General features: G+C 59.9%; 1 protein-coding gene across 11 annotated transcripts; it reads right to left on the reverse strand.

Annotated features, from left to right (window-relative positions):
• Positions 1 to 320: 320 nt before the first annotated feature.
• Positions 321 to 19,270, reverse strand: ALDH3B1 (aldehyde dehydrogenase 3 family member B1). 11 transcript variants are annotated; one of them, XM_021080126.2, is made up of 10 exons: positions 19,126 to 19,270; positions 12,678 to 12,840; positions 8,360 to 8,470; positions 8,127 to 8,247; positions 7,750 to 7,835; positions 7,228 to 7,309; positions 6,079 to 6,465; positions 5,243 to 5,409; positions 2,553 to 2,652; positions 321 to 998 (listed from the first exon to the last, which is right to left on the reverse strand). In XM_021080126.2, exons 2-10 carry the CDS (start codon positions 12,837 to 12,839, stop codon positions 808 to 810), a joined length of 1,407 nt encoding a protein of 468 aa, XP_020935785.2. In that variant the 5' UTR covers position 12,840; positions 19,126 to 19,270; the 3' UTR covers positions 321 to 807.
• Positions 19,271 to 20,399: the final 1,129 nt, after the last annotated feature.

Below are 20,399 nucleotides of genomic sequence, written 5' to 3' on the forward strand. Positions count from 1 at the left end.
AGGTGAGAAGGGAGTATCCAGCAGGAGGCCCAGGAGTTTGGCTCTGGTGGCTGAGTGGAGGGGGACCACGCCAGGGCCTTGGGGCCCAGGAGGATTGGCAGGCAGGGCAGCGTGTGAGTCCAGGCTGGGATGTGCTGTGGGGAAGGCACCCAGGGCCAGCCACTTGGGGGACGGGAGCACATCCAGAGCTCCCAAGAGGCGCGAGCTGAAGGGGAGTCCTGCTGCAGGTGTCTCATCAGCTTGAACTGGAGGGACAGGTGGGGGGAGAGACGACGGGGGCAGCCTCACTGACCCAAGTGAGGAGACAGGACACCTGAAGCTTGGAGTCAGCGATTCAGCTCCGAGATTTAATCCTCACAGTGCTGTCTGGAGGTGCTGTTCGCTACCTCCTCTGTACACAGACAGGGAGACAGGCTCAGAGAGGGCAGGGATGACCCCGGTCACAGCCCGTCCACAGCGTGACATGGGCCAGATGCCAGGGCCCGTTTTGCACCCGCCACAGAAAGGGTGGTGGCCAAGAGGTGCCCACATCTACCCTCCTCTCCGGGGACACAGGTGGCCAGGGTGGGAGGAGGCAGCCAGGTTACTGCACTGGTTCCCATACTCCTGCACCGTGACCCATCCTAGCTGGGGGACATCTTCTCAAAGAGAGAAACCCCAGGAGAGAGGAGGGCAAGCACTGGCCCCGGCCTTTTCCTCCTGTGCCGAGGACCCCAGTCATATCTCCTCCAGCCCCAGGTGGCCGTGGCTGCAGAGGACTCAGGTGAGCTGGAAGGGGTGCTGGATCCTCCGGTGCCTGAAGCCGGCTCACAGCAGGGTGCAGCTGCAGCTGCGGGTCTCCATGGCCGTCAGCAGCACCCTCAGGTTGCGTGGAGAATGGGGTGGGTACCGGATGGCGTAGATCTTCTCCAGCCCAGGACTGCGCAACAGGCAGGCGCGGTGGTGGGAAAAAGTGTCGAAGGAGAACTTGCCATGGTAGTTGCCCATCCCACTGGCGCCTGTCCGGTGGCAGAGAGTGTGGCCGTCAGGCCCCCAGTGGCCAGCCGAGGGGACGTCAGACAGACCTGGGCTCTGCCAGTCCCACCGTATGACCTGGCTGGGCTAATTCACCCCGTCTTGGTTTCCCCTTCTATAAAGGGGGCTAATCATGAGATGCTGTGGGGAAAGGGCTTAGCCCCGAACAAGCAGCCACTCAAATAAATGTTGAGGACACCAGGTGCTGGAGCAAAATGGGTAGACAGTGGTCATGAGTGAGCAAGGGTCGGGGAAGGATGAATTGGGGATTGGGGATGAACAGATACACACTACTATATGTCAGATAGGAGCTCCCTTGTGGCTCAGCGGGTTAAGACTCCGGACTTGTCACTGCTGTGACTCTGTTCGGTTCGATCTCTGGCCCAGGAACGTCCACATGTCACACAGCTCCAGCCAAAAAAAATAAAAAATTTAAAAAATAGGGAAACAAGCCCCCCTGTATAGCACCGGGGACTGTATTTAATATCATGTAATAAGCTGTAATGGAAAAGGAGCTGCAAAAGAATGTATAACTGAATCACTTTGCTGTACACCTGAAACATTGTAAATCAATTATACTTAAAAAAAGCAGGAGGAAAGATGGAAAGTTAAAAAGATTTTTTTTTTTTTTTTGGTATTTTTTGGGCCGCTCCTGCAGCATATGGAGGTTCCCAGGCTAGGGGTCTAATCGGAGCTGTATTCTCCGGCCTGTGCCAGAGCCACAGCAACTCAGGATCCGAGCCGTGTCTGCAACCTACACCACAGCTCACGGCAATCCCGGATCATTAACCCACTGAGCAAGGGCAGGGACCGAACCCGCAACCTCATGGTTCCTAGTCGGATTAGTTAACCACTGCGCCACGACGGGAACTCCTAAAAAGATTTTTAAATGTTTATTCCCACGCAGCTGCATGTGCTGACAGGTGCTGTTGGGGAAGAGCCATGGCAGCACAGTGGACAGTGATCACAGTGACATTAAAAAAAAAACCAACAAAACACCTAAATTGGGAGTTCCCTAGTGGCCTAGAGGTTAAGGATCCAGCATTGTCACTGTTGTGGCTCTGGTCACTGCTAGGGCATAGATTCAATCCCTGGCCTGGGGAACTTCTGCATGTCACGGGTGCAGCCAAAAAGAAAAAAATATATATAAACCAGGAGTTTCTGCTGTGGCTTAGTGAGTTAAGAATCCAACATAGCATCCATGAGGATGCTCGTTCAAACCCTGACCTCACTCAGTGGGTTGAGGATCTGGCATTCCCCCAAACTGTGGTGCAGGTCAGACACGGCTCGAATCCTGCATTGCTGTGACTGTGGTGTAGGCAGCAGCTGCAGCTCTGATTCGAACCCTAGCCTGGGAACTTCCATGTGCTGCAGGTGGGGCCCTAACAAGAAAAAAGAAAAGAAAAAAAAGCCCAAAAATCTAAATTGTGTACCTGCAGGTCCACCTCCATATGTAAATGCAGAGACAGGTGTAGAATGTTCCCTCAGACTCTGGAGGGGAGCCAGTCCCTCAGGTCATGCTTAGAGAAGGCACCTACCCACTCCTCCGAAAGGCAGGCTGCTGAGAGTCATGTGCATGAAGCCGTCATTCCCGCAGAAGCCCCCGCTGCTGGTCTGGGCCAGTACCCGCTTGACCACCTGGGAGAGAAGCAGCAGTCAGGCTGGTGGCGGAGCTGCCGGGGCCCCAGGGGCTCTGCCCAGCCCCCTCAGGGCCCTGGGATCCATGGCAGGGCCTGAGGCCACCGTGTGAGCTGAAGGGGGTGGCTAGGTAGTAACCTGCCACCCACCCCCAGCTGGAGACGTGTTTCTCAAGCATCCTTCACCTGTGACCTGCTCAGGTGGCTGCAGACCCAGCCTCAGGCCTGTGGACATGGAAGGTGCAGGAGCAAGCAGATGTCCCCTGGTGGGGTGTTAACTGCCTGATGAGTCTCAAGGGGGTGGCAGAGGTGAGCAGGAGATCCCTCCCCAGGCAGAATGAGGAGGGCAGGGAAGCAGCGGCGGGGGTGGGGGGTGGGGGGAGCTGTGGGGTGGGCCGCAGAGTGCAGACATTGAGATGTATTTTGGAAACATGACCTTGACCTCTTCAATCTACAGATGTATTTCAAGAAAGAGAGAGAAAAAAAAAGAGTAGCAGACATGAAAGAGCCATTGCACGAAAACTTGGCTGTCTCGCAAACTTGGTGGCAGTTAGAGCCTGTGACCCTCAGGGACAGCGAGGTCAGGGCTTGTCTGCTGGTGGGTGGAGCTGAGTGCCATCAACAGGCTCGTGAGACCCGCGGTCTCAGCAAGAGAAGATGGAGTTGGAGGCATTGGCGCTTGGTAAGGCGGCAGGGCAGGTCGCGTGGGGTGAGACATGGGTCTTCGGTGTGACCGGGTGCCCTGGGAACAGTGCTGGGCAGTTGGAGAAGCTTGAAAGCCACTCTGCTGGATGGTTCCCTCCCCCCACTTCCAAAACACCTGTATAGTGTTTTCTGAGGTTCACATTCTCCAGATAAACCAGGGATTCTTGGCGGAAGGGCTGATTCTAGAGCTAAGCAAGGAAAATACCACCTGAGCCCGAAAGGAAGGAAGGAAGTGGCCAGAAAACGGAAGGATGGGCAGGTGTCAGGGACATGGCTGCCACCGATGCCCCAAGCTGGGACACCTGGAGCGAGGAAACAAGCAAGCTGGTATTGGATTGTGAGCCGGAGGATAAAGCAGGTGACCAGGCATCCATGCCAATATAAAGACTAAATCGGGACCCCTGCCTTCCCTCCAGATGCCGGGTAACACATGTAAATATTCTGTAATCGCAGCGCCTCCCATTGAAGGCGGGCTAGACTGAGTGACTTGCTCCCTAAGAAGGAAAGGGAGATACAGTCTCTCCTTAGTGGAGACGCGTGCCAGACATGACCTTGGCCAGTGATGAAGGTTAACTTCACCAGTGACACGTGGGTCTCATGGACCCCCGGTAAGATGGGCAGGGACTGGCCCAGTGGTATTCTTTCCTGAGAGAAACAGCAGATCACTGAGACGGGACATTGTGCGGGAGAGCTGGCCCACACTCCTCAAGCTGAAAGACGGCCACCAGGGGACCAGAGGAGCGGTGTAACGAAATGTGGCGTGGGAGCCTGGCTGGGGTCCTGGGGCAAAAAGGAAACCTGACAAGCTTCCAATCAAGACTGGAGGCTGGTGAACAATGATTTGCCAGTGTTGGTTTCTCTTTTTCTTTTTCTTTTTCTTTTTTTTAGGGCTGCACCTGCAGCATCTGGAGGTTCCCAGGCTAGGGGATGATTTAGAGCTATAGCTGCCAGCCTATGCCACAGCCACAGCTACACCAGAACCGATCCGTGTCTGTGATCATGGCAATGCCGGATCCTTAACCCACTGAGCGAGGCCAGGGATCGAACCTGTGTCCTCAGGGATGCTAGTCAGATTCGTTTCCGCTGAGCCACGACGGGAACTCTGGTTTCTTAGTTTTAACCAACGTAAGGGCCCTTAGGTGGGGGAAACAGGGGTAGTGGGAACCCCCTGGACTATCTTTGCAGCTTTCCTGTAAATCTAAAATTATTCTGAAATAAAAAGTTTATCTAGGAGTTTCCTGGTGATGCAGTGGGTTAAGGATCTGGCATTGTCACTGCTGTGGCACAGGTTTGATCCCTGGCCTGGGAACTTCCACATGCCACAGAGAGAGCCAAAAAAACCCCAAAACACACTGCCCACTGGGTGAGGGACCATCTCAGGGGTGCTGGGGAGGGGAAGGTGTGTCCTGTGCTGGGGACCCTGCACACGCACCCATGAGCCTCCCAGGCTGCCCCCAGGGGCTCGAGTAGGGCAGGACATCCGGGGAGCGGCAGGAACCAGGGCTTATTCTTGGGCCTCCCCCAGGTGCTCCATCCCAATGTGTGCCTTCCACGAGCCAGGCACAGAGTGGGGACACTGCGGCCACCAGGCTGAGATGATGAAGAATGGAGGCAGGGGCTGATCTGGAGGGGACAGTGGTCCCAAGAGAAGACCCTGGGGAGCCCCCCACTAAAGCCACAACAATGTGACCTAGGTTAGAGGTGGAGGGGGGCCCTTGCTGCTCCCAGAAGAAAGGAAAGGGACAGAGCCAAGAGTGCCACCATCCCAAAGCTCCTGTGACTGCTCCTGAGGGACCAGGACCCCCACCCTCCTGCCAGGCCCCTTGATCCACTCGGGTCCTGGAACCACCTCCCCTTCTGCTGCCGCCCCCGCTGTCCAGCCCCACCTGGCTGTTGTTGGAGAAGGCGTACAGCGCCAGGGGCTTCTCCCGCCGGTTGATGAAGTCGATGGCCTCGTCCAGGCCCCTCACGTTCAGAATGGGCAGGATGGGCCCGAAGATCTCCTCCTGCATCACCGGCTCCGTCTCCTGCACGTCCACCAGCACCGTGGGGGCTGCCCGGGCACAGGGGACGCCTCAGCCCCAGGGCCGGGGCCTCGGGCAGGGCCCAGGCAGCCCGGGCTCCAGGCTCAGGGAGGTTCGAGGGAAGCGAGTCTTCCCACCGCCCCCGAGAAGGGGCCCTGAGGAGCTCCCCAGCAGGACCGGGGCCCGTGGGGCCAGAGAACCACTCAGCCGTGGTCTTACAGAGCCGGGAGTGTGGGGGCCCAGGCCCCAGCCTGCTGGCGGCCGCAGCGTGGCCCTCGGAGCCGTGCGGCCCAGGAGACGGGCTGCTTGGTTCACGGCACAGCACCTGCTCGGGATGGGCCGCGGGAGTTTAGAACCGGGAACCGCGGGCTCAGAGCACCTGGGGTCGCAGCCCTGGGGAGCCACAGATCGAGGGACAGAGCTTGGACTCTGAGCTCTCGGGAGCCCTGGGAGTCTGGGGTCTGAGCTCGGAGAATCCAGAGCCTGAGCCAGAGTGTGGAGTCCAGGGGTCACGGTCTCAGGCCACAGCAGCCTGGAACACGGGTCACAGAGCCATGGACCAGGCTGGGCTCTAGCTGTGGGGTGGCGGGAGCCTCGGGGCCAGAGGTTTCAGGCCCAGCCCGGACTTGGGGCGCGAGTGCGGCTTCCCGCGTGGAGGGGCCTCAGCGGGGTGGGCAGGCGGGGAGGGCCCGACTCACCGATGTAGCGATCGCTGTCGTCACTCTGGCCGCCGATGGCCACGCGGCCGCAGCTCAGCAGGCCCCGCAGCCGCTGGAAATGTTTGTGGTTGATGATGCGGCCCAGGTCGGGGGAGGCCCGGGGGTCGTCGCCATAGAAACGGGTGATGGCGCTTTGCAGGGCGGGCAGCAGCCGTGCCTGCGTTTCTGGGCTGCACAGGATGTAGTCGGGGGCCACGCAGGTCTGGCCGGTGTTGAAATAGCGGAACCAGGCCACGCGGTTGGCCACGGTCTGGGGGTCACAGTTGTCGTCCACGTAACAGGGGTTCTTGCCCCCCAGCTCCAGCGTGACGGGCGTCAGGTGCTTGGCGGCAGCAGTCATGACAATCTTGCCGACTCGAGGGCTCCCTGGGTGGGGAAGGAAACTGGACCTTGGGTGTCGGCCACTAGGACCGGGGGGGGGGGTGGCCTTAGCCTGGGACCAGACCCCTCAAGGGGGTTCCCTCCCTGCCCTGCACCTCCCTAGAGAGGGGGTCGAGTGGGGGCTCACGCTCACATGGCCTTTCTTTGTTGGTTGCTGCACGGACCTTCCTCTGTCCCCTTCGACCAGCCCCATACGATGGCTGGTCCCCAAGTTCTGCAGCCAGGCCCGCCTCCCGATCCTGACCTCCCTGGCTAGAAATCTAGGAGCCCCCACCCTGCCTCCTACCCTGTCTCCCGACTTCTGACCCAGGCTCAGGCCTGCGGGGGGCTCGTTCCAGCATGGGGCCCTGCACCCTCCCCACCTTCCCACCCTCCCCTGAGTCCAGCTTAGCTGGTCAACATTTGCGCCTCTCCTCTCTCGGACCTGGCCACACCCACGGCCTCCCTCCCCTAAGCCCCCACCTCTCCTCTGGGTTGGTCCCCTGAGTCGCAGTCCCCTCCTCCATTCAGCCACCCTCAACCACCCCTGCCAGCCCCCAGGCCTCAAGACACTCCCACCCAGGAGTTCCCCTGTAGCACAGTGGGTTTAGGATCTGCACTGTCACGCCTGGTTGGCTGCTGCCTCCATCCCTGTGGCCTCTGGCAGAACTGGGGACAAGACCCCTGAGGGTGGGGCCGGGCTCAGGCCTCTCACCTCTCCCATCCTGCACTCCCTCCAAAACCGGCCATGCGCAGCCTGCTCCTCACCCGTGAAGAAGATGTGGTCAAACTTGTGCTCCAGCAGCTGCCCCGTCTCCTCGGGGCCACCCAGCACCACGGCAAAGCAGCTCTGCAAGGTAGACAGGCAGAGGGTCCCTCTGGGCGCCCAGCCTGTGAGCCTAGAGGGCAGCCTGCCCCCCCCACCTGGCCTCACCCAGAGGTGCCAGGGCTCCCGGTGGGCTGGTTAGGCGCAGTGTGGGTGTGGGGAGCTCCCCAGGGGTGCTGGGCACAGGCAGTCTCAGCCTAGCAGGTGCGAGATTGGGGCCTGGTGGGGTTGGGGTCAGGGGTGAGGCCAGGCCTGGAAGAGCAGGGCTGACCAGAGACGGACAGGGACCCCCCGGGGACAGTCCCCAGCCCTCTGTTTTAGTCAGAGGGAAACAGACCAAGAGGGTTGATGACCTGGCCAAGGCCGCACAACCCACAGGAGGCAGGATGGAGCACCGAAGGAGCCGTGCCAGGGCCCTCCTCTGCCCCAGCAGAGCTGCTCCGTCTGCACCAGGCCCTGCTCACCTGGTCCAGGTATCGGGGCAGCACCTCGGCCAGGACCTTCTCAGTGCTCTTGCTGATCTCCGAGGGCTTCAGCACCACGCAGTTCCCTGGGGGGCGGGGCAGGGGGAGGGGAAGCTGCAGCAGGTGCAGCCTCTCCCGCCTCCATCAGGTCCTCACACCTGCACAGCAGGTGCCCCCCGCCCCCGCCCCCTTCAGGTGAAGAATACGGCTCGGACCCTGGACCACACAGCCCGGGGGTGGTGGGCAGGTGGGAACCAGCCTTCTTAGCCACTTGGGGCTGGCTCCCCCTCCTCCCTGGCTCTGAGGGTGGCTGTGAGACCTTGAGGCTGGGGGCGGGGGGATGGGCAGGGGGGCAGGAGGTGGAGGCGCCCACTCACCTGCGGCGAGGGCGCCCACCAGGGGCATCAGAGTCAGGTTCACAGGGTAGTTCCAGGGGGCGATGATGAGCACCAGGCCGAAGGGCTCCTTCCGGATGAAGGCCGAGTCCAGCTGTGTGGCCTGGGCCAGGGTGAGGGGGTGGTGAACGGTGGGGAGCTGAGACCCTGGCCCCTGAGTTCCACTCTCCGCCCAGAGGGGCTGTCCGCTGCCCTGCCCCCCGGGGCCCACGCACCAGGTTCTTGGACACTTTCTCATCCTTCATCCAGGCCCGCAGGTTCCTAAGGGCCAAGTTTATCTCGCTCTGGCTGATGCTGATCTCAGACACCTGTGACTCGAAGGTGGACTGCAGGGGAGGGGGAGGCATGGGGTCAGGGCTCGGCCAGGCCAGGGGGCACCCAGGATTGGCAGGTGACCGGAGCCCGGGGGCGGGGGGACAAAGCCTCCCCCAGGCAAGGCCTGTCTTATTCACGCATTCATTCACTCTGTGTTCCCGGAGTGCTCGGGGGGCGGGGGGCGGGGCGCGGGGAGGGCCATTCTCACGGGAATTCAGCGGTGACCGAAACAGACGGAAAACCCGCCCCCAGAGCCCATGTTGTACTGGGACAGTCGACATGTCAGTGGGAACACCGACTGCTACACTAGGAGGTGACGAGTGCCCTGGGAGGATGAAACAGGCTAAGGGGGACAGAGACTGCTGCAGTGGGCATGCGTGTGTGTATGCGTGAGAGTGCATGTGTGCATGCGTGTATTTGCGTGTCTTTGCTCTGTTACACTAAGTGGTCAGTGCCAGCTTCTGGGATGGGGTGATGCTAGAACCGTGAAGAAAGGGACGGAGGGAGGGCGCTCCTGGACCCCTGGAAGCAAACTAGTTCAGGCAGAGGGTGTGGCGTGTGCAAAGGCCCTGGGGCAGGCGCAGGCTTGCTGAGTTCCTGATTAGCAAGGAGGACCGTGGGTGAGGTGATGAGGCCAGATAGCTGGGGTGAGGACTGTTGAGCAAAGCAGGGACAAAGTCTAGCTTAAGATGGAGCAGGGCTTCTGTGTGGCCCTCTGTGGCCTGCCGTGTGGATGGATCTGCCTGCAGGAGACCCTGGCTAAACCTGGCTAAGTGCCATCACTTCCACAGCCCAGGGGCAGATTTCAAGGGCAGGCGTGAGAAAGAGGGAAAAATCAATAGGGACTTTGTCCTGATCTCTGCCTGCTGGCATGCCTGTTCCCCTCCCCTGCCACGAGGGAGGAGAGACCCAGTGTGGAGGCAGCAGGCAGCTGGAGACCCAAGGCCCAGGACAACAGAGCCAGGCTGTCCGATGCTGAGACTCAGCCATGAGAGTGTAAGCATCTCTCCTGCAAGAGGAGAGGCTGATGGGCCCAGGGGTGCCAGAGCTGAGCCTTGGCAGAGAGGGTGAGGGGACCTTGAGGGGAGAAGCCAGGCCCACCAGAACTTCCAGGAGCTGGGCGGGCTTCAGACTGGCCTTCTTCTGCCTGGCAGGGCCTTCTGTGACCTGAGCCAGTGTGGGGCCTGTTCTTGGTTTTGTTTTTTCAGCATGTGAAAGTTCCTGGGCCTGGGATAGAACCTGTGCCCAGCAGCCGTCCTAGACAGAGCAGTGATGAAACTGGATCCTTAGTCTCCTGAGCCACCAGGGAATTCCTTGGACCTGTTTAAAGGATGATCTGGCTCCCTCGCCAGGGAATTTTACATGCCGCAGCCACAAAAAAGTAAAGTCTTCCTGAGACTAAAAAGATTGACAGCTAATGATCCATAATGTATTTATACATTGTACTGTTTGTTGTTGTTGTTGTTTGTTTTTGTCTATTTAGGGCTGGGCCCAAGGCATATGGAAGTTCCCAGGCTAGGGATTGAATCAGAGCTAGAGCTGCCGGTCTACACCGCAGCCACAGCAATGCCAGATCCAAGCCGTGTCTGCAACCTACACCACAGCTCATGGCAACTCCAGATCCTTAACCCACTGAGCAAGGCCAGAGATTGAACGTGCGTCCTCATGGATGCTAGTCAGGTTCATTACTGCTGAGCCATGACGGACACTCCAATTTTGCTGTTATTGGACCTCAGGGTTGGAAAACTTACGACTTCATTTTTTATTTATTTATTTATTTATTTGCTTTTTAGGGCCACACTCGCAGCATATGGAGGTTCCCAGGCTAGGGGTCGAATCGGAACTGTAGCCCCCGGCCTACGCCAGAGCCACAGCAACGCCAGATCCGAGCCGTGTCTGCAACCTACACCACAGCTCACGGCAACGCCTGATCCTTAACCCACGAAGCGAGGCCAGGGATCAAACCTGCAACCTCCTGGTTCTTAGATTCTTTTCCACTGCGCCACGACGGGAACTCCCCTATGACTTTATTCAGTTAGTGTAGCTGTGATATGGTGTCTTCTGCAAATAAAACGAAAAGGATGATCTGGCCCCGTGGACTGGCGTGAATTTGGAAGAGTAGACCGCTCTGAGCCAGGGCTGTGTGTCCTTAGGCAAGAACGTGCCCTCTCTGAGTCTCCGCCAGGGGTGACTGGGGGTGACCGCCCCTACCAGGAAGAGTTGTTGGGGGTTAAATGAGAGGATCCATGCCTGGCAGGCAGGGCAGATGCTGTCTGCTGGGAGGGTGGGGGACAGGGGCCAGATTGGATTTTCCGGACTGCTGCTTCCTTTGTGGGTTGAAGGCAGGAGGTGGCATCTGAGCTGGAGGGAGAAAAGGGACCAGAGAGACCATCGGATCAGGTCTTACAGAGGCAGACAGGCCGGGCCAGCAGGTGGGTGGGGCAGAGGCTCCATGGAGGTGCCCGTCTCTGGGGAGCCCAACAAGCCAGGGTGAGGGGTGCGAACCCCTCTGTCCTGGGCCATGTCCAGTGAATGGCCACTCCCCACAGAGAGGCAAAGCCAGGCCCCTTGGGTGTCAGGGAGCCAAGGAGGGTACGTCTGCCACCCTGGTTTCCTAAATGGGACAATGGATGATTGACGAAAAGCTGGCAAGAGAGGGCAGGTCTCACCCAGCTACAGTCCTGGAGCATGGTGATAAATAGAAAGCTTGAGGACCCTGAGAAAGAGAACAGGTGTCCCCAGAGGCCCCGTCCTCAGGACGAGTCTTTGTGGCCAGCTTGTGCTGTCCCCATGGAAGAGGGGTGCCCCGATCCACGACCCCATATGCCATGAGACACTAGCCTCAAAGTCCACGGCTGCTCTGGAGACAGGGTGGACACCTGGCTGGGTGCCTGCAGGTCAGGCGGGTCCCAGGATGCTGCAGAGGGACTCTCAGGCCCACCAGGGCCAGAGGCTGTCTCACAACCTGGCTGGAGCCAGCAGGCCAGCAGCAGGGCAGGGGAGGGAGGAGGGCAGGCGGGAGGGAGACCCCGGGTTCCAGATAGGGACCCACGCATGGGCTTAGGAGGCTTTGGGGTGCAGATGGACTCATTGCTCAGCACGAGCCTGTGTGGGGCCACTGCAGCCCCCCGGGGACAAGTGGTGACCATGGGGGCTGGCCGGCCTCAGACGTGCTCCGTGGGCATGTCCTGGGTGTTAAGTACCAAACCAGTACTCTACCAACTGGCAAAGAGTCACGGACCCAGCCCTGGAGGGTTCCGGATGGTGCAGGGCCAGTGGGGGGCCAGGGGTGAGTCTGGACACCATGGCTCCGTGCCAAGAACAAGGGACATATTATCCAAAGAGGAAGCCCCTGGACAGATGTCCTGGGGCAGTGACAGCCAAGCAGGTGGCCCCTGTTGGCTGAGAGGGTGGAAGGCTGCCTACAGGCAAATGTATTCCTTCGGGTCCTGCCGTGGCTGCTGCTCCCAGTGGGAGGGGCTGAGCCCCCTGCCTCCAGGGTTTGGAGAGAGGCCATGATGCCCAAAGTACCTCGTGAGGCCGTTGTCCTCCACGCACCTATGGCCCCAGTGGTGGGTGAGGCCCACCTCCCTGGACCTCATCTTTTGCCTGGCTCTGCCTCTTCCACCCCCTGCAGCCATGCCAGCCACCTTGCTGCTCCTCAAGCCCAAGCGGACCAAGCATCCCCCTGCCTCAGGGCCTTTGCACATGCCACGCTGTCTGCCGTTTCCCCCGCCATCTGTGTGGGTCCTCCCAGCTCCTCCTCACGTCTCTGCACAAAGGCCACCGTCTCAGAGAAACCTTCCCCGACCCCTACACATAAGTTAGCACCCCAATCCTGGGCTTCTCTCCCCTACCCTGCACGCTGGGAATGTCTCTCCATGGCATTAATACCAGTCAGCCTGCTCGGTAAGTGTTTATTTACTGTTGTATTGTGTCTTTCCCCAGAAGGCCCGTTCCCTGGGCACAGGGACTTTATTTGTTGTATCCCCAGAGCCTAGAATGGTACCTGGCACATGGTAGCTGCTCAATAAATAGTTGTGGAGGGAATAAAGCAATGAACGCAGGAGTGACTGCAGGAGGGAGGCCGTGGCACGGGAGAGGAGGTGGCGCTTGATGGGCTTTTCGTTCCTTCATGGAGGATGTAGTTGTCCCCATGTCCCTTGTCCCACTCTCTTCCCTCCTCCTCCCACCCCACCCATCCTGTCACTCACCCACCTTGTGCAAGTCCTGTGCCAGCGCCTCCTGCAGAAGCTGAATGTTCTCTTGCAGGAAGCGGCCCAGGCCCTTCAACTGGGTGGCCCGGAACTCAGCCGGCCGCGTGCGCCCCGAGCTGAAGGTCTCCCGCAGCCGCTGCAGTGTGTCCGCGAAGGGGTCCATCCTGCCAGGCAGGGGGGAGAGAGGCAGCGTGGGCCAGGGTGCCCCCACCTCCCCGGGCCCCCTCCACTGCCCCTGCTGGCACCCACGTGGGTCCACAGACACCCCGACAGGGACTCACACATAACCCCAGGAACTAGGGCTGCCCCCCACAACACACACAGTTAGATGCCCCGACAGTTATAGACCACGCCTCTGGGCCAGTGAGCAGGAGGGCCCTGGACCCCAAGGCATCTGCGGGACTGGGTGTGGGCTTGGGGACAGCCATTCCACAGCCCCTAAGCATGAGCAGGCAGCCCTGCCGCAGGGCGATGAGCCCTAAGCCACAGCCCCACACTTCTCTGGCGCCCCTCCTGGAGGTGGACAGCCCTTACCCTGGCAGGCCGAGCCGAGGAACCAGGAGCAGCTTGCTAAGCAGACAGTCCACCAACCACCACTGCAGCCACCACTCTGGGACATTCCAGACACAGAATGCTCTGTCTCCCTCTGTCCCCAGCCTGGGGGCCCTGCCCGGGCCGGCTGGTGGTGGCTCAGACGGCTGGGTACCAGCCAGGGGCTGGCTCTGCCTGTGCCCCAGCTCCCCAGCAAGGTGGGGAAGAAGAGCCGGGCCTCCCCACGGCCCTGCTGGCCACCCTGCCCCGCCAGCCACAGTGTTGGAGGAGCAGGGAACAGTGGCGGGTGAGGGGTAAGGGGCGGTCGCCTCCACACCATTATCAGCCTGGGCTGGCAGGCAGGGTAGGGGCCCTAACGGTCCCCGGGGCCCCTCCCTGTTTACTTGAAGCTCATCAGAGGAGCGCGCTGACGCACTCAGCCCTTGGCCCGGTGCCGGTGCCAAGGACTCGTGGGGGTCCTTTCCTCCTCCTCCCTCCTCCTCCCCTCCCTTCAGGTCTCTGCTTGGCCAATGCCTCCTTCAGGCAGCCCACCAGGATTGTTCCCTTACACCTGCTCACAGTGGCCCCTAGGCTCCTCTCCCCACCACACAGTGTCATACCTTGTGATAAGCACCTAGTTTCATTCTGTCCCCCTCCCCGGCCCTCCCCCTTCTCTCTCTCCCCCTGGACTGGGAAGCACGGCCCCTATTTGCCTATCTAACTCATCATCGGGGTCTTGTTTCTATTTTTATTTTTGTCTTTTGTCTTTTTAGGGCCGCATCCACTGCATATGGAGGTTCCCAGGCTAGGGGTTGAATTGGAGCTGCAGCTGCGGGCCTTCACCACCCCCAAAGCAACACAGGGTCCGAGCGGCATCTGTGACCTACACCATAGCTCACAGCAACACTGGATCCTTAACCTGCTGAGTGAGGCCAGGGGATGGAACCCGTGTCCTCATGGATCCTAGTCGGGTTCGTTTACCACTGAGCCACGGCAGGAACTCCCATCATGTGGGTCTTAATGCCCCAATCGCCTCCTCTGTTAGGGTCCCCCTTCCACCTACCAGTTGACAGAGTATTTATCAAGGATGAGCCCATGCTGGCCAGTTCTGAGCCCAGGGCCTGCATTCGTGCCCCCAAGGCTGCCAACTTTATTTATTTATTTTGTTTGGCTGCACCCGAGACATGTAAAATTTCCTGGGCCAGGGATTGAACCCACACCATTGCAGAGACCCAAGCTGCTGCAGTGACCACAATGGATCCTTAACCCGCTGCACCACAAGGGAGTTCCTGCCAGCTATTTTTTCCCTTTTCTTCCTTCTCTTCCTTCTTTCCTCTCCCTCCCTCTTTCTTTCTTTCTTTCTTTTTCTTCCTTCCCTCCCTCCCCCCTTTCTTTCTTTCTCTCTTTCTTTCTCTCTCTCTCTCTCTCTCTCTCTCTCTCTATCTCTCTCTCTTTCTTTCTTTCTTTCTTTCTTTCTTTCTTTCTTTCTTTCTTTCTTTTTCTTTCTTCCTTTCTTTCTTTCCTCTTTCTTTCAGGGCCTCACCCACAGCATATAGAGGTTCCCAAGCTAGAGGCTGAATCAGAGCTGCAGCTGCCGACCTACACCATAGCTTGCAGCAACGCCGGATCCTTAACCCACTGATGGGGGCTAGGGATCAAGCCCATGCCGTTATTTTTAAGTGGCTAATGCCATCATGGCCCTACATTTTCTGGAAGGCTCCATGGCCCTGAGGCTCAAGCCGTTCCAACCAATAGGACGGCTTGGCCTGTGGGTACTCTGTGCCGAGAGCCTGGCTAGAGTCCTACGCTGACCCCATAGGTGTGTTGGCAGGACCAAACTGACGCCACAGGCCTCCTGCTCCCTGGGCAGTTGTCTTGGGCTCAGGGCAGGCACCATGTTCCCCAGACAGGATGACAGCAGCAGGGGGACATCCTCGGAGCCCCTCTCGGCCCCAGGCTCGCCCTCCACTCCAGCCCTCCGGCCGAGGAGAAGGCATACCGGCCAGGGTCAAAGCCAGGATCCAAGAGCCCCGGCCGACCCCTAGCACCGTCATCCGAGCTCGCACCTCTTCTGGCTGCATGACCCTGAGCAAGTCACTCGCCTTCTCTCTGCCTCAGTCTCCTCGTCTGCCACGTGGGGACGCTGACAGCACTTGCTACCGTCCCGAGGATGAAATGACGCAACACCGCGTGGAGCCTTTGCCAGGGCGCACAGAGGAAGAGCTCACGAGCAGTCCGCTGTGGTTATTTTTCCCAAGGACTCGACAAACACTCATCCCTCTTCCCTCCCGGATCCTCTCTCACCTTCGGACGTTTGCTGATGGATCTGAGCGCGAGCCACGCCCGCCCTCCCCTCCTGCCAGGGCCCTCTGCCCTTTCCTAAGCGCCTCTGCAGAGCCCACAAAAATGCAAGGCACGTAACTTGAACGGTGCCTCTCTGGGTAAGCACGGGGTGGGGAGCTCTGCGGGGGTGGAGGTCTGGTTGGAACATTCCAGCAGCCTCTCCCGGCAACACTGAGGCCAACTCATACAACACGTCCCCCTGTGGTTTGGTCACTCTGGACCGAGGCCCCCAGGGGTGCCCGCTGGGGGGCAGGGAGTTGGATCCAACCCAGGGAAGCAGAGGGAGGAGCTGAGGCCACATCTGCCTGGGACCTGGGGGGACCCTGGGCCTGGGACCTCGCAAGGACACACAAGCGAGGGGGTTCCTGCATCTGGTGGCCTGGGGGCCCTGAGCCACCTCACTGGGAGTTGCTAAGTCACTTGATATGACAAGGGACAGGTCTGTTTCCCCTGGGCCCCGAGGACCAGCCACCTTCCCTCAAGGCCATGAGTCGGGGATTCTCTTATTATAATAATAATGACCGAGCGCTGACTGTGCCAGGCACTGTGCCAGCGTGGGTGCCCAAGGTAGGTGCAGCATGGCATTCTGATGGTTCCCCCTGAAGGAAGCTGAGGTCCAGGTCGTGTGGCATTGAGGAGGTGACAGACAGGGTGGGCACTCAGATGAACCGGCTCCAAACATCATTGGGTATCGGGGCCCGAGCCCCACCCCTGCTCCCTGGCCAGTCCCACTGATGAGCTATCTAAAGGCACTGGCCCCGGCTCTTCTCCCAGCCCCCGCCCTGCCCGCTCTCTCGGTGTCTCAGCCTCGGTCTCCCCACTTATACCACAGGCCTGCCAAGCGCACACTCCCTGTCTCAAGTGTCAGGGGTCGCAGGACCTGGCGCCGAATCCTAGCAACTCTGTTTATTAGCCAAGAGGCCTTGGGCAGGTTGCCTGGCCTCTCTGTGGCTCACTTTTCCCGGTGGGGCCGCGGGGATGGTGTCTACCGCGCGGTGCCATGGGGAGAAGACACGGTGGCAGGGCTTGGTGAACGGCTCTGAGTGATGGGTATTCAGACAGGACAGCTGAGCCCAGGGGGCCCCAGGGAGGAGGGCCTGGGGTGGGAACACCAGGAGGTCTTGACCCGGGGTGGACACCAGGAGGCAAGGACCTCAACCTGAGACCCAGGTGGGGACAGGGATGCAGAGCTGGCCAAAGCGACAGATGAGAATGCGGTGGTCTGAGGGTCCAGGGGACCCCGCCCCCCACCGCCGCCACCAGGCCGTCAGAAGGGGAGGTCACAGGTGCCAATACCCAAGGGCCTCTAATTGATCTCCCTCCCTGTAGCCTTAACCTGGATTTTCACAAGGTCTCCCGAACTCTGGGCAGCAGCGCCCTCCCTTCCACTGTGGGGAGCTGGATGGAGGTGAGGTCCCGAGGTGAGCCAGCCCCGGCCCCACCGCAGAGAGGCTGCACCGGAGCTCCTCTGGTATCCATCAGGCCCTCCGCAAGGCGGGGCGGGCCGGCTAGTCCCTCCCTCCCTCCCGGACCCTGGCAGAGTCCATTCCCAGGAACGGGATCTCTCGGAATCCCTTGCCGCTTAACCCCACCCACACAGCGGGCACGCGGGGCGAGTGTCCAGGAGATAAGCGTCACCAAACAGATGATTGAGCCCCCAGGGCAGCGGAGGCCAGAGCTGGGGCCCCCGGCTCCCTTACAGGATGTGCTTAACCAGAGGGAGAAGAGGGAGGGCAGCCCAGCTCAGACAAAACAAGGGTGCTGGCAGGCCGAAGGGACTCCGGGGCCTCTCCCCTGCGCCTCCTTCCTCTGCTGGGGCAAAGGGAAGTCCTCCCTCTTTCCCCTTTCTCTCCGGGGGGCAGAGAATCTCCGAGAAGACAAAGCTAGTCTCTGTACACAGCTGTGAGTGGCCAGGCCGGCCAGGACTGACAGCAGCCCAGAGTCCCCGAGCCAACAGGTCCCTGACTGCTCCTTGCTACCTCCCCAGCCTCCGCAGAACACCGTACCTGAGTACCTGCCAGGCTGCCCTTCCTCCTGCTTGGCCCTGCTCTGCCCAGCTGCCCTTCCGTTATGAAATGTCTGTGGCTGGGCCAACCCCTGGGCGGGGCTGCCCTGGCCTCGTGCCTGACTTTGACTCTGGGCTGGCTGGAGCCTACGGGCTGAGATTTCACCACCACTTCTCTTAGGGGCCTCTTTCCTGGACCACAGAGAAGGAGTCAGGGCCCAGAGAGGGCCAGCACCAGGTCTTCAGGGAATGCAGAGCTGAGGGGTCCACCCCGAGGCCTCATGGGAAGGGTCCCAGGCCCAGCCAGAGGTGGAGGAGAGCCCAGGGCAGTGGCCTGGGTATTATGATGTGGCTGGGGACAGTGGCCTGGGTTTTATGATGTGGGCTGGGAGCAGTGGCCTGCAGTAGCAGGGAAAGCCCTGCTCCCCAAAACGCCCAGTCCTCCGAGCCTCGGCTTCCCATCTACAAAAAGAAGAGGTCAGATGCAAAGATGGCTGGAGGAGTTCCCTCTGTGGTGCAGTGGCTTAAGAACCTGACTGCAAGAGTTCCCGTTGTGGCTCAGCAGATTAAGAGCCCTGCTAGTATCCACGAGGATGCAAGTTTGATCCCTGGCCTCGCTCAGTGGGTTAAGGATCCCGCGTTGCTGAGGCTATTGTGTATAGGCGGCAGCTGCAGCTCGGTTTCGACCCCTAGCCCGGGAACTTCCATAAGTTGCAGGTGTGGCCCTAAAAGAAAAAGAAAAAAAAAAAAAAAAAAAAGAATCCGACTGCAGCGCCTTGGGTCACTACGGAAGTGCGGGTTCAATGTCCAGCCCAGCGCAGTGGGTTAAAGACCTGGCATTTGCTGGAGCTGTAGCATAGGTTGCAGCTGTGGCTCGGATTGAATCCCTGGCTCGGAAACTTTCATGTGCTGCGGGTGTGACCATAAAACTTTTTAAAAAACAAACCCAAGAAAAATAAAGGCAGCTGGAGTCCAGAGGTATAATCTTAGGGCCAGGCCGCCGCAGGCTTCGTCCCCTGCCCTCTGCGTGGCTGTGTCCATCAGCACTGCCTCATCTAGCATGAGTCGCAGTGCCTGTCAGCCCTGCAACCTGACGTCTTACAGCGAGCAAACAGAGGTCCGGAGAGAGAACAGCACTTGATCACACAGGGCATGAGCAGCAGGCTGGGACCCGCATGGGAAGGCTGTCACTCAGGGTGGGGGCTGTGTGCATCCCCAGATGTCCCCTCCCACCTCCTGGGGACGAGCTCCGCCCTCTGTCTTCTAGGTCAGCTGTTGTGATAAGTGTCGCCATGGAGGTTCCTGTGTGTCTGATCCTCTGCCTCCCTGGCCCCAGCCTGGGCACACCTGTCAGAGCACAAAAGGGGGATGATCCCTGGGCAGGTGCTGGTGTCAGACAGGCAGGCGATTAGGTTACAGGTGTGAGGACAGGCCTATCCTTTGTGCCAGCGCTGCGTGCCTGGTGCCCTGGGCCGCCCTTCCACCTTGGTGCCCCGAGTCTCCTCTGGGCCAGCCGGGCACCTGGGAGATGCTCCTTGCTGCCCCCGCCCTCCCCGCTGCCCTCGCCTACCTGGGAGGGCAGGAGAGCCCTCCTGGCCCACACCTGCTCCGGTAGCCCCTGGAGATGTCAGCCAGTTGGGACAGGGGTGAGGGGCTGCAGAGGCCCCGTCCTCTGTGTGGGATGGAGCCCCCAGCCGCCTTCTGTCACGTGGCCTGACATGTGACAGCCCTGCCCTGCTCTCTGGAGCTGAGCCAGGCAGAGGCAGAGCTGGCGTCAGGCGGGGCTGGGCTGGAGCTGAGCCTGGCAGCTGTCAACCAACAACCGGGCCCAGAGAGGGGCAGCTGCTGACCTAAGGCCACACAGCAAAGCCGAGGTCCTGGTGGGTGGGAGGGGTATTGCAGGATCCTGAGGGGCCCCTTTCTGACTGGGGATCCCTCTTGGAAGATTTATCTCTGGACTTGCCACAAATTCAGGAACAGCCTGGGAAGCCCCCAAAGAGGCCTGTCCTCCTGGCACAGGGGTCCTACCCTGGCCTGGGAGTGAAGCTCCCCCAGCCTGAGGGGGCTCTGCCCTTGGGGGGGAATAGGGGCCTGCTCTCCCCTCTCTGGTCCTCATAGCTCAGGGACCTGGGGTTCTATCCTGTCCCAGAGAGCTCGGGAAGTGTGGAGATACTCTTACACTGGCTGTGGGGGTGCCAGGCACTGCTGAGGACCCAGGTGGGGCGGTGGGGCCTGTGTTGGGCAGAGAGCAGGGGTTAGAGGAGGGGGCACGTTTGCCCAGCCAGGCCCTGCCCTTCTGCGGCCCCTCTGGGTTTTAGCCTGGAGAAATCAATAAAAAGATCCTCAATATTCTCACCTTTGGAGTTCCTGCTGCGGCTCAGCGGTAGGAGAGCTGACTAGTATCCGTGAGGACATGGGTTCGATCCCTGGCCTTGCTCAGTGGGTTAAGGATCCAGCATTGCTGTGAGCTGTGGTGTTCTTTACAGACGTGGCTCCGATCTGCTGTGGCTCTGGAGGTGGTGCAGGCTGGCAGCTACAGCTCTGATTTGACCCCCAGCCTGGGAACTTCTGTATGTCACACATGTGGCCCTAAAAAGTGAAAACCGAAAAAAAAAAGATTTTAAACTTTGGCCTCCCTCTTCCAGCAGAGAGGTGGGGGAGGGAGGGCTGGTCGGATCTACAGCTTTATCTGTCCGTCTGTCCATCCATCCATCCATCCATCCCCTCCCTCACCTGGTGAGCCTGGCTCCCAGGGCCTCAGACCCGCCCAAGGGCATCTTACCACGTCACCTGCTGATATAGACTCAAACCAGGCTCCTTAACCCTCCTGCCAGGTGACACTGA

The sequence above is a fragment of the Sus scrofa genome, chromosome 2, assembly GCF_054392235.1.
Source record: "Sus scrofa isolate SSC_HxYL_T2T_F1_AM1 chromosome 2, Sscrofa_HxYL_maternal_Yorkshire_Landrace_v2.0, whole genome shotgun sequence".
In the NCBI taxonomy this organism is placed as follows: domain Eukaryota; kingdom Metazoa; phylum Chordata; class Mammalia; order Artiodactyla; family Suidae; genus Sus; species Sus scrofa.

Bases quoted from the DNA above. Each gene is read 5' to 3' on its own strand.
- ALDH3B1 (XM_021080126.2), bottom strand. From the start codon at position 12,839: ATGGACCCCTTCGCGGACACACTGCAGCGGCTGCGGGAGACCTTCAGC. The intron at 7,310-7,749 runs GTGAGCAGGGCC...TCTACCTTGCAG, and splicing joins TGCCCCGATACCTGGACCAG to AGCTGCTTTGCCGTGGTGCT. The intron at 6,466-7,227 runs GTGAGGAGCAGG...TTCCCCACCCAG, and splicing joins TGACCACATCTTCTTCACGG to GGAGCCCTCGAGTCGGCAAG.